The sequence below is a fragment of the Galeopterus variegatus genome, unplaced genomic scaffold (assembly GCF_000696425.1).
Source record: "Galeopterus variegatus unplaced genomic scaffold, G_variegatus-3.0.2 Scaffold4632, whole genome shotgun sequence".
In the NCBI taxonomy this organism is placed as follows: domain Eukaryota; kingdom Metazoa; phylum Chordata; class Mammalia; order Dermoptera; family Cynocephalidae; genus Galeopterus; species Galeopterus variegatus.
Genome location: NW_007730743.1, coordinates 42499 through 58574, shown reverse-complemented (window position 1 = coordinate 58574; position 16076 = coordinate 42499). Strand labels below are relative to the sequence as shown.

The window sequence follows — 16076 nt, the reverse complement described above, 5'->3', positions numbered from 1 at the left end:
ACCTATTGAAAAAAAATGTGGGGGCTGGCCCGGTGGCGCACTGCGCTAGTGCGCCGCTTGGGAAGCGCGGTGGCGCTCCCGCCGAGGGTTCGGATCCCACATACAGACCGGTTCCCGCTCACTGGCTGAGCGAGGCACGGGGGCGACACTGAGGGTTGCGATCCGTTGCCAGACACGGAAAAAAGACAAAAAAAGAAAAAAAGAAACAGCGATGGGAAGGTAGGAAAAGCCCTGTGTTCGGGAGCTTTCTGCCAGTGGGGAGATCTTGTGTCCCTGACACCCCAATGCTGTAGGGGAGCCTCCTGCAGAGCAGGGCTGGAGCCCGTGCTGAGCCTGGCCATTGGGGCTCCCTGATGTTGGTGCTGACTGGCCCCATTACCTCCTGGGTTGGGTGGAGGCCCCTCCGGGCCTTGGCCTGCCCACATCATGGACCTGCCCACATCATGGAGTCCTGGGAAGTGGGGGGAGTACTCTGTGCCCCACGTTAGGTAGGTCAGCACCTTCCACCTCTGGGGGCACAGTGGCCACCACTGCCTCCCCCAGGCGTCATGGGCAGGATCACCAGAGCCAGGAGGCTGAGCCCAACCACGAGGGGTGGATGACACACTGCGCAGCCTCCTGGAACCCCCATGGGCGCCAACTGGACTCCTGCACCAAGTGAAATCGAGGGACTCGGCAGGGACACCCCCAGGGTGGTTGGCAGTGGCCTCCTGCCCCTCCCATCCATCCTCAACAGGATACAACACCATCGAAGGCCTCACCGCACCACTCGAGGATCTGCCGGAGGCGTGTGCGGTGCTGCCCGCCTGCCTGGCTCTCCCCGATCAGGGCGGAGTAGGTGGCGAAGAGGACACCCTCTGAGGTAGTGCTGTCTCCGTACTTGATCTGGGGACACGGGAGCAATGTGGGGACAAGTGCAGGCCAGGCCCCGCCCCTCCCCTGGCCTCAGTTTCCCCATTTGTGAAGGAGGTGGGCTGAGCCCTCTGCTCCAGGGGTGACCCCATCCCCCCCACCTTGCTCAGTGCGTGCACCGCGATGCCAGGGGCGTCGATGTCCCGCAGGTCGCGCTCTGCGTCGTACTTGAGGTCATTGGAGACGCTGAACCTGGGGCCCGGGATGGTGGGTGTCAGGTCAGGCGCTCCTGGTCCCCCCGCCCCGCCAGGGTCCAAGCAGGCGCTCACCACAGAGCCTTCTTCCTGCCACGCACGTGGTTCTCCAGGATGATTCCGGCCACGGTGCGGCCCTTGCCCACACCGGCCCCATCACCGATGAGGAAGCCTGCCCGTTGCCCGCTGGGGAGCAGGACCTCGTGTTGCTGCGGCCAGAGGGTGGCAGTCAGGGCCAGGTGGGGCTGCCTGGCCCTGTGCCCCCTCCTCAGGGGTGCCGCGAGGGTGGGTCGGGGCGGGGGCTCTGGTCACCTGGCAGGCATAGGTGATGGCCTCCAGCTGCAGGGCGGACAGGGCCCCATTGTCCGAGGCGGGCAGGGCGAGGGTGTAGGTGATGTCCGGCGGTGGGACGCTGGACAGGGTGCTGGTCTCCACCACGCGGTCCGGGTGTTGCTTCCCGATCTTGGCTGGAGCACGGGGGGTAGTTGGAAGCACTGTGAGAGCGGGCCTGGGGCGTGGCCAGGATCACTGGGAGGGCTTGGGGCGTGGTCAGGGCAGCCTGGGGCGTGGTCAGGGTCACGGGGCGGGCCTGGGGCGTGGTCAGGATCCCTGGGTGGGTCAGGTCCGGAAGCAGGGATGTTTTTGGGCACTGGGGAGGAGCAGGGTGGGAAGCCAAGCTCCGTTCTCGTTGCATTGCCTCTGTGAGCCTCCAGGTTTGCACAGGTGTGGACTCTAGAACTGGCCCCCAGGGTCCTCCCACCGTCCTTGAAGGGGCTAGCCAAGCAGTGGCCACCCGCTGGGGTCTAGGTCCTGCAGGAGGTGGCCGTGTCTGAGGGTCCTGGTGGCACTCACACTTGGATGGCACGTAGTCGGCATAGGTCTCCGTGTGGCCCAGCTCCTCCGCCTCCTCCTCCTCTGCCTCCTCCTCCTCCTCAGGCTGAGTCTGTGCCTGAATGTCCTGGGTGAGGGGCAGGGGCAGGTCCTGTCCCACATGGCCCAGCCTCCCACGGGGATAGGGGCTTGGCTGACCATGGCTGCCAGTGACCCAGACTCCACCCAGCACAGTGCCTCCCCAGGACGTTTGTTTCCTCCTTTGTAAAACAGGGTACTCCCTGCATCTAGGCGAGCCAGGAGGGTGCCTGTGTGTGTGACCCTCCCCAGGAACCAGGAGAGGGGCTAGGGAGAGAGGGAGCCCCTGGGCAGGTGGCTCACCTGGTAGCTGCCAAGAAGCGGAGTGCTAGAGAGGGAAGACAGAGGGTCCTCGAGGCCTGGGAATGACCCGCTGGGCAGGAACAGCTGAGGGAGAGCAGAACCTCAGACCACAGGCTGGAGAGCCCACAGGCCCAGCCACCACAGGGGACCCCATCGTCCTCACTCTCTGCACCCGAGGGCCCTGCACTCCCGCCATTCCCAGAGGGACCAGGCATGGCCGGGCCTCTGGGATGAGTCTGTGGCCATCGGGGGGACCTGGCCCACCCTGGGGTTTCAGAACTGACTGGGTGTCCAGAGCCTGCAGATGGGTCAGGACAGGAGACCCAAACCCACTGGGGCCAAGTCAGGGCCCTGCCTTCACTCTGCCCACCCCCAGGGAGTGGTGTGGCTGGTCACGCCCACTATCCAGATCATACACCGAGCCGTGCCGGGCCAGGACACACAGCCAGGAGAGGGCAGGGTCCAGACCATGGTCTGTGTGATTTCAAAACACACTCACTGCGGGCCGGCCCGTGGCTCACTCGGGAGAGTGCGGTGCTGATAACACCAAGGCCGTGGGTTCGGATCCCATATAGGGATGGCCGGTTCGCTCACTGGCTGAGCGTGGTGCTGACAACACCAAGCCAAGGGTTAAGATCCCCTTACCGGTCATTAAAAAAAAAAAAAAAAAAGACAAAACATACTCACTCATTAAAAAAAAATCCTAACAGTCATGTCAGCCCATCATAAAAGCAGAAAAAACCAGAAAGAGGAAGACCACTTCCAGACCCCATCCCCCACTTGGACCCCCAACATCCCTGGACAGTGTGGGTTGTTCATTCCCGAGACTGCCCAGAGCACATGCGCTTCAGGGCATGGAGAACCCTTTGCAACATCTCCCTGGGATTCGGTCAAGGGGTGATTAACTTGACACTCAGGACAATTGTTTTTCCAAGGATTAGGAACACGGCTGAAGTTTTTTAAAAACAAAAACAGACGCAACGTATAGTAAGGTTAGAAACCTATACTCAATCCCCCACTCCTTTTTTTAAATTTACAAAAACACAAACAAACAGGCGCGTGGGTTCCTGGAAGGCTGAGTCATGGTTCCCGCAGGGCTGGGGGAACTGGGGGGCACTGAGTGTCAGATGCCCTCACGCCATCCGCTGCAGGCCACCGGGCCCCAGGCCTCCTCCCTCGTGTCCAGCTGAGGACTTGTGGGCAGGCCAGGAGGCCGCGGGCTCTGCAGGAGGGGGGGGCCCCGGTGCTTAACAGGAACAGGCTGAGTCGCCCACGGCAGGTCGGTGCTGTGCGCTCTGGGCATTCTGTCCCCGTTGGCCACACACCGCAGGCCTGTCTGCTCTGCCATCCAGGTCAGACCCCTGCTGAGGGCATGGGGCCTGAGCTGCCAGCAGGCCCGTACCCACCAGCATCCACTGGTCCACTGGGGAGGGCAGGTGGACACTGGGAGGACGCCCCCACTGCCCAGTCCTGGGATTGGGCTGGAGTTAGTGCCTGGAGCACTTGGGATTCTGCCCTCTATGACCCCTCCCTCCAGGGCCGGTCTTGCTCGTCCATGTCCTGCATGGGGGAGTGCACAGAGACAAACCCAGCCCCCTAAGAAAGCCAGCCAGGAGCACTAAGGGTAATGTCTGAACCATTCCTCCCCATCCCTGAACAGGATTCTGCTCACCTCACCCTGTTGGCTCCCACCTGGCCAGTCAATGGCCACACTGACTCAGGAGTCCACTGGGCTGGCATCTCCTCTAGCTCTTGGCCCCAGTACTGCCTCCCCAGAGTGACCCTCCCTGCCCCATGAGCACGCGGAGCTGGAGAAGCTGAGAGGCCGGGCGCACTGACCTTGTCGTGGGCAGAGGAGGGGGTGTTCACATCCCAGATGGTGGGCACCTGGCTGAGGCTGTCGGCCGACAGGAAGTCGGGTGTGTCTGCAATGTCCGACAGGGAGTCCACGGATGAGGAGAAGATGGAGGTGTTGGAGAGGTCCTCGAGGTACGAGGGGTCCTGGAAGACAGGCCCAGGTGAGGCAGGTGTCCACAGCCTGACAGATACTAAACAGTGTAGCCCATGCACACACTGGAACATTCCTCAGCCATGAACAGGAGCGAGGCTCTGACATGCTGCCACGTGGACGGTACCATGAACACGTCACGCTCAGTGACAGACGCCAGACACAAAAGGCCACACAGTGTGTGACTCCATTTACATGAAATGTCCAGAACAGACCAATCCGCAGAGACAGAAAGTGGATTCCTGGTTACTGGGCTGGGGGAGGGGGATGGGATGACTGCTCATGGGAATGGAGTTTCCTTTTGGGGTGACAGAATGTTCTAGAACTGATGGATGCACAACTAAATACAGTAAAACCACTGAACTGCACACTTTGATGAGTGAATTGTACAACACGTGGATTATATCTCGATTATGTTGTTTAAAAAAAAGAAAGGAGACAAGTGGACAGGTGAGATGCCAGACCCCAAGGCTCCGTGCTGGATGTCCCTCTTCTGCGACACCCTGGAGCAGAGAAACCAGAGACGCTGAGCAGCTCAGCTCAGCTCACCTCCACCCTTCCTGCACCTGAAAGGTGGAGTCTGGTATGGAGGCTCTTTCTCACTCTCTATCATTATAAATCTAAATTTTAAAAAATGAGGCGCAGTGATGGGGGGGTGTTGCTGCATCTCTCTATCAAGCCTGACGGGGACCGAGACTCTTCTTTTCTGCCATCTGCACTCCTGCCACCCACCCCCAGGATACGTGGGACCTGCCTGCCTCCAGAGACCCCCTCAGCTGCCACGGGCTGGGGCCCACGCTGCCTGCCTGTTTTACAGACAAGGGACCAAAGCCTCGTCCCCAAGGGCCTGGAGCTGGGAGGGTGTGGCCCCCACTCTGGCAGGGCCGGGGCGGCTCACCCCCCTTAGCAGCCCCCAGCCAAGTCCCCCACAGGCCATCTGAAGCTGCAACCAGGAGCAAGGCTGAACTGCTGTCCAGGAGCCCCAGACCCCTGGGTGTGCAAGGCAGGGCTTGCACTCTTGTAGGCACAGAGAATCACGCCCTGTTACTGGGGAAGGTTGGCCACGGTTCTCCGGGAATTGCTCCTGGGTCTGGCTGGTGTCATGGCTGCCCAGGATGCATGCACTCACCCCGCATCTCAGCTGTGGGAGCACTGGCTGCTACAAGCCTGACATAGGACACTGTGGGCTGAGAGGGAACAGCTGGCCAGCTCCTCAGCTGGGACAGCGTCCATGCAGCCCCGAGGTCTTTGGGAGCAGGAGATTCCCGATCTCTCCAGACCTGCACCGAGGCTGTGTTTCTGAGCTTGCCTCCCAGCGACTGCATTGGAATTGGCTTCCTGCTCCCTGGGGTGAGCCAGGGGGTGGGGGCAGTCAGTGGGGGACAGCCACCGCCATTGCCCCCGCCCCCGCACAAGCCCCAGGACAAGGCAGGTTGGGCCCATTCTCATTTCTCCGAGGGATGAGGTTATCCTAAGTGTGCCAGGCCCTCCTTGGAGGCCACAGAGGGGCTGGTTCAGCTGGCATGAGGCTCGGGGGCTTGACTGGATGCCTCCTGCCCACCCTGGGGGGCCGGGCCCCTGTGCTGGACAATAGGACAGCACCACTGTGCAGCCACGTGCCTTGGCCCACCCTGTCCCTAAAGCCAGTCAGAACCCTCACGGAGTGGGGGAGAACTGAGACCTGCAGCCACTCCAGCCACTGGCAGGAAAGTTCCTCAAGGAGGCCTGGACCCTGGCAAGAGGGCAGGCAGCTGCCAGCAGGAGGGCTGTGCGTGAGCCAGCTTCCCAAGCCCCTGCCCTGGGCCTTGAAGGATGGGCAGCTGAGGTCAAAGGCGGGACCGGGGCTGTGGACAGGGCCTCCCTGGCTTGCACCATGGCCTCAGCCCACATCGGGGGATGGTGCCAGGGAGGGCTGTGCCAAGGAACAAAGTGCGGTAGGAAGACACAGAGCAGAGACCTCACCTCACCACGAAGACCTGGCATGCACGGGGTCGGGGTTGGAGAGACAACAGCTCTTGTCCCCCAGGTCCCTGACCATGGGCTGGGCCTGAGAGCCAGCACTGGAGGCTCTGCCCCCAGAGCTGGGGTCCGGCTGGCACAACGAGGGCAGGGAGCCAGGCAGGGGGTGCTCACAAGGCACTGCCAGCACCACAAGGGCAGGCAGCAGCCACAGCCCAGGGCAGAGCACCCAGCCCCAGCATGGGCCCCGCAGGTGACCCCCCCCCCACCCCCCGCCAAGAGCACAGTGTGGGAAGGGTGGAGACCCCCGGCCAGCACGTCTGGCCAGGTGACCAAGGCCAGTGTTGGCAGGGACATGTCACAGTGACGGAGGTGAGGAGCAATGCCTGCCTTTCCATGGTGAGGAAGATGCTAGGCAGCCCAGCTGTGGGGCATCCTACACAGCACCCACCCAGCCCCCTCATGACCCAGCCCAGGGCTCCTCGGGATCCTGGACTGGGCCAGGAAAGGATACTAGGGGGAGACTGAGAAGGTCTGAACAAAATATGGGCTTTAGTTAATAACCACATAGTCACCCTTGTTCATCAGCTGTGCCAAAGGCACGACTTGCTATAAGGCGTGAATGGCGTGGCCGCTGGGTATGGGGTGTGGGGGAGCTCTCTGCACCATCTTTGAAACTTTTCTGTGAATCTAAGACTGTTCTGAAAAGTAGTCTATCATAAACAAGCGGGCGTTCATATGAAGCCCCACATGACGCACCCCTCACCTGCCTGACCCACCACCCCCAAGACATCCAGCAGGTGCTTGCATTTGAAACTTTTCTGTGAATCTAAGACTGTTCTGAAAAGTAGTCTATCATAAACAAGCGGGCATTCATATGAAGCCCCACATGACGCACCCCTCACCTGCCTGACCCACCACCCCCAAGACATCCAGCAGGTGCTTGCGGCCACGGATCCTCTGACTGCCATGTGGCCTAGGCAGAGCCCTCAATCCTCAGGGCAGAGGGCGGTGGGCTCCAGGCCCCCAGGCTCCAGCCCATCTGGCCCTGCTCCATGTGGGTGGACGACTTGGGGGCGAGAGCAGAGCAGTCCCCAGAAGGCCCAAGCCCCAGCCAGTGTCAGGACTGTACTCCAGGGCCACCAGCCGACCTCCAAGACCACCATTCCAGCTCTCCCGAGCTCCTGAGCCTTTGCCTGCACTGTGCCTCCCCCAGGCACCTCCTCCCCAGCAACCCTGGGCCTCCTCTGCAGGCTGAAGCAAGGACCCCCAAGGCACCCACCTCTCCAGCCCCCAAGAAAGAAGGGAGCGGGCAGAGCCAGCCACATTCAGTTCTGGGGGACAGTGGGGGGCCAGGGCTACCTGCCATGGTTCTTATCTCTACAGCAATTCAGGGAGCCCTGGACAGGGGCAGGGAGCTGGCAGAACCTGGCTCTGAGTACCCTGGGCTGCAGTAGGGACGTTTGGAGCTGTGCCCCCCTGCCATGTTCTTTCCAGGGCTTGGGAACAGGGGTCCCGGCCCTATCTGTCCAGTCAGAGCCCACCTCAAACCGTGCCCCACCCTGGCCCACAAGGAACCTCACCAGACCCCCAGGGTTGGCTCCCGGAGCTTCTCCAGGTGAAAGTCATGCGCAGCAGGCGGCAGAGAGGAGCCCAGCCCTTCCCGTCCCCATATCTACTTTCACTTTGAGGCCCCCTCCCCGGCACGACTGGGTCTGAGCCCCCTCTCACACTCTACTCCCGTCCTGCCCACACACCCCAAGTCCTCAAATCTCTGCCTCAGAAAATTCCGGCAGATTCACTCTCACTGCCAAAAAAGGACAGAGTAGGCTGGGGTCCAAGAGAGTGAGAAAGTGAGAGAGCACAGGGGGAGCTCCTGTCTGGTCCCACAGGTGGCCCGACCTGTCCTCCCTGTCCTGCCGCTCTTGTGGGGGTGGGGGTGGGGGTCTTGCCTTCCCAGCCCCGGCCAGCCCGGCCCCCTGGCCCCCCAGGAGCGGGGTGTTACCTTGTTGAGAGCTGCAAACTGCAGCCAGAACCGCAGCTGGGACATGGTGGCAGCTCGCGGGGGCTGCCGCACGGGTGCCCCTGGAAGAGCCGCCTGGGAGCGGGTTGCTCATGACCGCGGCGGCAGCCCTGGCATGGGGTCCGTCGGGGCAGAGCCAGGCGGCATTTGCATGTCGGTTTAGTCACCGGCCGCGCACGCTGACTTCCTCTAGGGCCGGGCTGACTTTCAGGAAATGATGCCTGCCTGGTAAGTCAGTGCGATTACCGGCAGAGCGAGGAGAATTACCGCACGGGGCGGAATCTGGCCGCAGACGGCTGTCAACAACGCACCCGGCTGCTCTGAGCACCCCCCTGACAGGGCCAGGACCTCTGCCCTCCATGGTGGGCATGTGCCTCCATTTCCCCAGACTGCTAAGGTGCTGGGTTCTGTTTCCCCCCTCCCCCGGGCCCTGCCAGGGACCAGCTGCTGCTCTCGGTGTCCCCAGGGCAGTGACTGGGAGAGGCATGGCCTGAGCACCGGCAGGGAAACTGAGGCCCAGATCTCCAACCTCCCCCTCCGGTCCCTCAGGCCAGGCCTGAAGCTCCCCAGCCCTTCACCAGATGCTCCCTGCCAGCGTCTCCTCCAGCCCTCCTGAGCTCATCTCTGGGCCTTTGTGCTGTGCCCCCACTTGGGGCACCTCCTTCCAGGGGAACCCTCTGCCCAGCCAAGGTGCCCCACAGGCCACCCAGCTCCTTCCCCTCCTTCAGAGGGGGCTCCAGCTGTCCCCAAAGTCTGCGTCGTTTCCCCACACCCCTTGGCCCGGCACAGACAGGGTGGGCACAGGTAGGGCAGGCCCCCAGGCCCTCAGTACATAGCATAGGAACCATGGCAGAGTCCTGGGAAAGAGTTTTTTTGCTTTGGTAGAAAACCGATGTGAAAGGACACACTTGCTGGAGTGATCAGCAGAAAATCTGCTGGGACGCTGCCCTCAGGGCCACAGGTGGTCATACCCACAACCCTCCCCCCCGAGCTGGGGGTGCCAGGGAGAGCCCAGGGCCAGAGGGGATGAGAGAATGGCCCAGCCTATAGGCAAGAGGGAACCTTCCCCCATCCGCCACTAAAGTAGCAGACTGCACTTCCCTGTGGCTGGGCCAAGACTGCACCTGGGGGGCTGTGGCAGCTCCTCTCTGAGAGGGCGAGTGGGCACTGTCCTGCCAAGGGGAGGCCGAGGGGGGCCTGGCAGCGTAAGGACAGACAGGGAAAGGAAACTACACCGCAGATGCCTGGGGAGCCTGAGGTTGGGCAGGCGGGATGGGAGGGTCCCATGCTGCTTGCACACCCAGCCCCCTTCGGGCTCTCGCTGTCCTGGACTCCAATGCCCTTTGCCATCCCTGCCAGGGCCCCACAACGAGCCACAGGCAGTGGCAGGCACGGCCCAGGCTGCTGTCCCCACCACTTGGCCACCAGATGGAAGCCAGAGGGGGCAACAGGAGCCCCGACAGGGGCAAGTCGCCCGCTAAGCACCGCCTGGGCCACAGCCACAGGGCGTGGGAGATGGACAGACACTCAACTCAGAGATATGCAAGCCGAAACCACGAAAGAGATGCCACTTCACACCCACCGGGACAGCCAGACGCAGAAAGTCAACAAGTGCTGGTGAGTACGTGGGGATGGCGAGCCTCGCACAGGTGGCCAGGAACGCAGAACTGCTGGAGCCAGGGGAACAGCCAGTGGTTCCTCAAAAGGCTAAACGTAGATCCACATTCAACCCAGCAGTTCCACTCCTAGGTACACACCCAAGAGAACTGAAAACACACGTCCACACAGAAACCTGTGCATGCATGTGCACAGCAGCATGGTGCCTGACAGCCAAAATGTGCGCACAGCCCAGTGCCTATCCACGGATAAATGGACACACAGTGTGGCCCCTTCCACATGGTGGAACATCACTCAGCCGTGAACAGAACTGACACTTGGTACCACGTGATGGACCCTGAACACATCACGCTCAGCGACAGACACAAAAGGTCACACAGTGTGTGACTCCATTTACATGAAATGTCCAGAACAGGCCCATCCACAGAGACAGAAAGTGGATTTGTGGTTGCTGGGGGGAAGGGATGGGAATGGGGTTGTTTTGCAGAGAATGTTCTGGAACTAGATAGGGATATGGTTGCAGAAATCTATGAATATACTTTAGAAGGGTGGATTTTATGGGATATAAATTCTGTGTCAATTTTGAGAAAACCAGTGCTCGGCTGCAATGGAAAGAAAACATGCCACGTGCAAGCACAGACTTTGTCTGGCGGCAGCCAGCACAGGATCGAACCCCGGACCTTGGTGTTGTCAACTCACTCTAACTGAGTGAGCTAACTGACCAGCCTAAAATTAGATTTAACCGGTGAGGCGTCAGGTCCTGTAGCCTGGACCCTCAGGGATGTCCTATGCCCAGGGGTGGGGACACAGAATGGGGACAACCCAGAGGAGGCACCCGGGGCTGCCCTGGATGGAACCCCTTGACCACAGGGCAGGGACAGGAGGAGCACACTGGGTGGAGGAGGGCAGGGGCTGTCATCTGCATCTGATCTGAGAGAGATCCTCACCCCGACCCTGACTTCACCATGTCCCCAGCATGCCCCTTGCAGTCAGCCACGTCTGGAACACACGTTCCCACAAAATCCTGCACACGAATGTCACTAACAGCACCGTGCACAACAGGGTCCCATACCCCCACTCCACTCCTGGGTCTGTGCCCATGATAAGCAAAAAATGGATCCACATGGACACTTGTACACGATTCCCAACAGCCAAAGGTGGAAGCGACCCACGTGTCCATCCACAGATGGACACACACACACTGGAACATTCCTCAGCCATGAACAGGAACAAGGCTCTGACACACGCTGCCACGTGGATGGGCCTTGAACACATCATACTCAGTGACAGACGCCAGACACAAAAGGCCACACAGTGTGTGACTCCATTTACATGAAATGTCCAGAACAGGCCGATCCACAGAGACACAAGGTAGAACGGTGGGTGCCAGGGACTGCGGGGGGATGGGCGTCACTGCTGACGGGAACCGGGCTTTTTGTTTTTCTTTCTTTTGTTTTTAACTTTATTAGGGCTTCTTTCTGATGTGATGAGAATGTTCTAGAACTAGACATGAATCTATTAAGAACCATGGAGCTGTGCGCGCTGAGACGGTGACTGTTCTAGTGAACTGTGAAGAGCGAGAGCTGAGCCACACGCCCACAAGCTGCTGCAGGGTGACTGACCCCTCCTGGGTCCGTGGAGTTGTTCCAGGTCACCCACAGGGACCTTGAGCCCAAGGGTCTTCAAGCCAACCTGGAGACAGAAACGAGAAGAGGCCCTTTCTCGAGGAAGTGGGCGATTCAAGGGCCGGGACTGGGAGAACAGAGAGCTGGGACCACACTGACAGGTGGGAGAGGAAGGCAGGCTCCAAACAGGGGCGTCGGGGCACACGGGAGATGCCCAGAAGGAGGCCCCACAGCCAAGGCAGGGACCGCAACACAGTAAACGCAGACTGCACACGGCAGTCAGCACTGTGGCTCCACTGACACAGACAATGCTGAGTGACCGAGTGAGTGGGGAGAAGGGATGGCTCTCCCTGCAGAAGAATCCCAAGTGATCGATGGGGAAGGCACGAGGAAAGCAGACAGACTCGGCAGTGGCAAGACCCCCGAGGGATGCCACAGTCCGTGCCTGTCCCCAACCTGGAGGGTGAGGGCATCTGCACAGCTCAAAGCACCTCTCCTGCGCTAAGAGGGAGGACGGCCACTCAACGCTGAGGAAGCATCAAGTGAGACATGTGGACATCACGGGCCTCCTGATATGGCCCCGAGGAGGACGCATGCTGCAGCTATGGTGTTCCTCAGTCCAGTCCTGAGATAATGCCACAAAGACCGAGGGCCACGCTGCAGGACAGCTGAGCTACTCTCTGCAGAGGGCGCCGTGGTGGGCAGGTGGCATCCACCCGGGCCTACCCCAGTTGCCAGCACAATACCAGGGTGTAGTGGATTGAATTATGTCCCCCCAAATTCACTGAAGCTTGAATTGTGTCCCTCAAGTTTTATGTATTAGAAACTCAGCCCCTACTGTGACTGTGAAGAGGGTGGGAAATCCTATTATGGTCACTGAAAGGTGGAGCCTTGAAGAGGTGATTGGATTGTAGGACCGTGCAGTAGTGAGTGGACTAAAAATGGTGGTCAGGGGCGTGGTTCTGAGGGCTTTAAAAGGAGAGGAGAGTCTGCCTTTTGCTGTCTCTGCTCTGCTTCCACCATCTTGCAATGTGAGACCCCTGGGTCACTGTCACCACCACCAGATGAACTTTGGACTTCCCAGCCTCAGAAACTGTAAGCAATAGATTTCATTTTCTTATAAATCACCCAGTTCAGTGTACTTTGGTATAAGCAACAAAAACGGACTAATACACAGGGTAACACCCGCACCGTGGCCGTGCTTACACAGCATAGTAACGCTTGGGGAGGCTGGTGGGGGAGGCTTGGGAACTCAGTTTTTGCAATTGTCCTGTACAAAGCAACTTTTCTGTACATCTAAAATATTTTATTATTATCATTATTTTTTTTGGCAGTTGGTTGGTATGGGGATCTAAACCCTTCAACCTGGTGTTGTGACGCCACGCTCTAAGAAACTGAGCTCACCAGTAAGCTCTCTAAAATGTTTTAAAATACATGACCTCATGAAAACTTTCAAACACACAGAACACCTCGATGAGTGTCAGCTTCATTTTTCAGATAACCCTTTTGTGCAGATAATCCCTTTGTGCTGAACCCGTGTCTCCAGGCTCTGGGCAGTGGGCACCTGGTCTGAACATGAGCAGGGTAGGAGTGATGGGTGGAGGGCCACAGGGGCGGGGGCTGCCTGAGGCCACACCCAGTAAAGCCGCTAATTTGACCACCTGCATTCGTAAGAGCACAGAGTCCCTCATGCTATCTGTGAAATGAGGACACCCAAATGGAAGGGTGACCATCCTGCCCTCCCTGGTCCCTGGGCCTCAGTGGGCTCATGTGCAGAATCAAGGGGAGGGACCCAGGAAGTGAGGCCAACAGCTCCATGATTCAGTCAGGTGATGAGAGAGGGGGCTGAAGCCATGACCAGCCACAGGCCTGGCCACCTCTGTCCATGTGCAGTCCTGGAGGTCACGAGAGAGGCATGCTGGCCCCAGGGAATCACTCCAAAGGGAAATGGGAAGAGTTGGCCACAACAAAGAGGCAGCAAGTGCCACACAGCTCACCTCCTTTCTCTTTTTGCTTTGGCTGCCAGGAAACTCAGGGCTCAAGTTTAGTTACCAGCAGGCATGTTCAGGCCTGCAGGTTCACATTCACTACTCACCCACAACCAGCTCTGGATTTCCCATTCCAGTTCCTTCTGACTGATATGACAGTAGGAAACATTTCTAGAGACAGTACAATACACCATGGGCCACATGAAGGCTTTCAGCAGTGCATCAGTTTTTTCTTGCTGCTGCAAGAACTACCAAACGTCATGGCTTAACACCACACGTTTGACCTCTCACACTCTAGAGGTCAGAGTCTGACACGGTTCTCACCAGGGGAGGACCCATGTCCTCCTTTCCCAGCTTCTAGAGGCACCCGTAGCCCTCAGCGCGTGGCCCCTTCCTCCATCTGCAAAGCCAGCAGTGCAGCGTCTTCCAGTCTCTCTCTGCCTCTGACCCTCCTGCCCCCTCTTATGAGAACACTGTGAGGACACTGGGCCCCCGGGTAATCCAGGATGATCTCCCATCTCAAGATCCTTAACTCCATCCCACGTGCAGAGTCTCTCCTGCCATGGAAGATGACGTATCCACAGGTCCCGGGACTGGGACAGGGATGTTACTGCGTGGACATCACGCTGTCTGCGGGGCTTCTGTGGTGGGCCTGGCCAGACATGGCACTGCTGTGAAGGGCTTCAAGTGCCAGGCTTGGTCTGGGCTCTTTCCTGGCTCTGCGGAACGATGAGGCTGGGCCCACAGGTCTGGGGCTTACAGGACAGAGGGAGGTGGCTGAGAGAAGGGCTGGGGACCTCTTGCCCTGGCTTGACCCCACTTGCACCTGTCCTATCCCACACTCGGCACTGGGCTAGGGTTCCATCTGAAGAAGGTTCTGCTGCTTTAAAAGGCAGACCCTGACCTGGGGCGGCTGAAGCGTGGGCTGGGGAGGTGAGCCCAGGGAGGGAAGCCTTGGGGGCGGTGCTCTTGGTCACGTGTTTGGCAGGCGCTCAATAAGTATCTGTTGGACGGATGTGGCCACCTCTAATGAGGCATAATGACTGGCCTGTGCGTCGCCAAACGTGTAGGGACAAGCGAGGTTTAGACACGGAGCAGATTAAGTGAGCGAGGCAGCCCCAGAGGGGCTCTTGGCTTAGAAGCCCCATAAATTCTTGGCAGGGCCTCGAGGGAGGCGGATGTCGGTTGAATAAATTAGAGAGACAGAGACAGAAACAGAGAGACAGAGACAATGAGAGACACAGAGATAGAGAGACAGAAACAGAGAGGGACAGGGAGACAGAGAGTGACAGAGACAGAGAGAGACAGAGAAACAGACAAAGAGAGAAAGAAACAGAGAGACAAAGACAAAGACAAAGAGAGAGACAGAGACAGAGAGACAGAAACAGAAAGAGAGATAGAGACAAAGAGAAACTGAGAAACAGAGAGGGACAGAGGTACAGAGGGACAGAGGCAGAGAGACGGGCAGCGAGTGACGGAAGCCAAGGGGCATGGCTGGTGGGTGGCAGTGGCTGTGAGGAATGAGCTGTGACAAATGTCAACCCTACCTAAGGTGAGGGTGGGAGTTGTGGGGGAGCCTCCCCCAGGCTTCCCTCTGTCCCTGTGAAGGTCGCAGTGCAGACACTGGCCTTGGGCGTAGCAGCTCCCATACCTCGGTTTCCTCATGTGTCCAGCAGGGACATGCGCCAGCTCAGCACGCCTCGGCCTGAACTGGAACACTCAGGTGGCATCCAGAGACACCGGCCGGGCCATGGCCAGGGCACACATGTGCACCACCACTGCCACTGCTGCCATGTCCCCACTCACACAGCCACAGTGTCATGGGCACGTCCTCAGAGTCCTGAGCCAAGTAGCCACCACAGGCCTTGGGTTCTTCACTTCTGGTCAAAGCCACAGCATATGCTTCTGCTGGGAAGAACCCAGCTGCGGGCAGGGAGGGGCCAGCCCCCTGCACAGACACCTCTAGGAGGCAAGTGCAGCATCTTCTCTAGGCTGTGACAGGTCTCCCCGGGAGAAAGCAGTTCCCTGGGACGGTAAAACACTAATCCTTGGTCTGATGTGACGTGGGAGTCGGGTCTGGCCGGCTCCAGGGAGGCGAGCGGGTGGAATGGGATTGAATGTGGGCTGGAGGAGCCTGGAGCCTTGTGTGGACTCCTGCTGGATCCCTCATTCAAAGCACACAGATGCCTCCTGGGCCCAGGGCAATGGATGCCAGAGTCCTGGGCATCTGCGGCCACGAAGGACAGCAGTGCTGCAAGGGAGTGTCCACCGGGCAGCCCTGTCTCTTGTCCAGGATGTCCGTCCTCACCCTGTGGCTTCTGGAAGGGGGACTCAGGCCCAAAAAAGGAGGAGACTGGGACAAGCCCTCAAAAAGGAAGGAGACCAGGTGAGCGCCCTCTGCTTGAGTCCCTGCGGAGCAGCTCTTGTCCGGCTCGGACACTCAATGCGTTCATTTCCTAGGGTGGGCAAGACAGAGCACCACCAACAGCAGAGTTTATCCTCTCCTGGTTCTGGAGGCCAGAGGCTGAGAGCCAGCTG

The 16076-nt window shown here is 59.3% G+C and overlaps 1 protein-coding gene across 1 annotated transcript in view; it reads right to left on the bottom strand.

Moving 5' to 3' along the window:
• The window catches only part of SBNO2 (strawberry notch homolog 2 (Drosophila)), a 36378-nt gene that overhangs the window by 12793 nt on the left and 7509 nt on the right, over positions 1-16076 (bottom strand). The window contains exons 4-10 of the mRNA XM_008588011.1: positions 4158-4319; positions 2319-2402; positions 1959-2064; positions 1419-1573; positions 1182-1315; positions 1014-1104; positions 742-885 (exon numbers count right to left, since the gene is read on the bottom strand). Coding sequence (XP_008586233.1) covers positions 742-885; positions 1014-1104; positions 1182-1315; positions 1419-1573; positions 1959-2064; positions 2319-2402; positions 4158-4319 — 876 coding nt within the window. The remainder of the gene's footprint in view (positions 1-741; positions 886-1013; positions 1105-1181; positions 1316-1418; positions 1574-1958; positions 2065-2318; positions 2403-4157; positions 4320-16076) is intronic.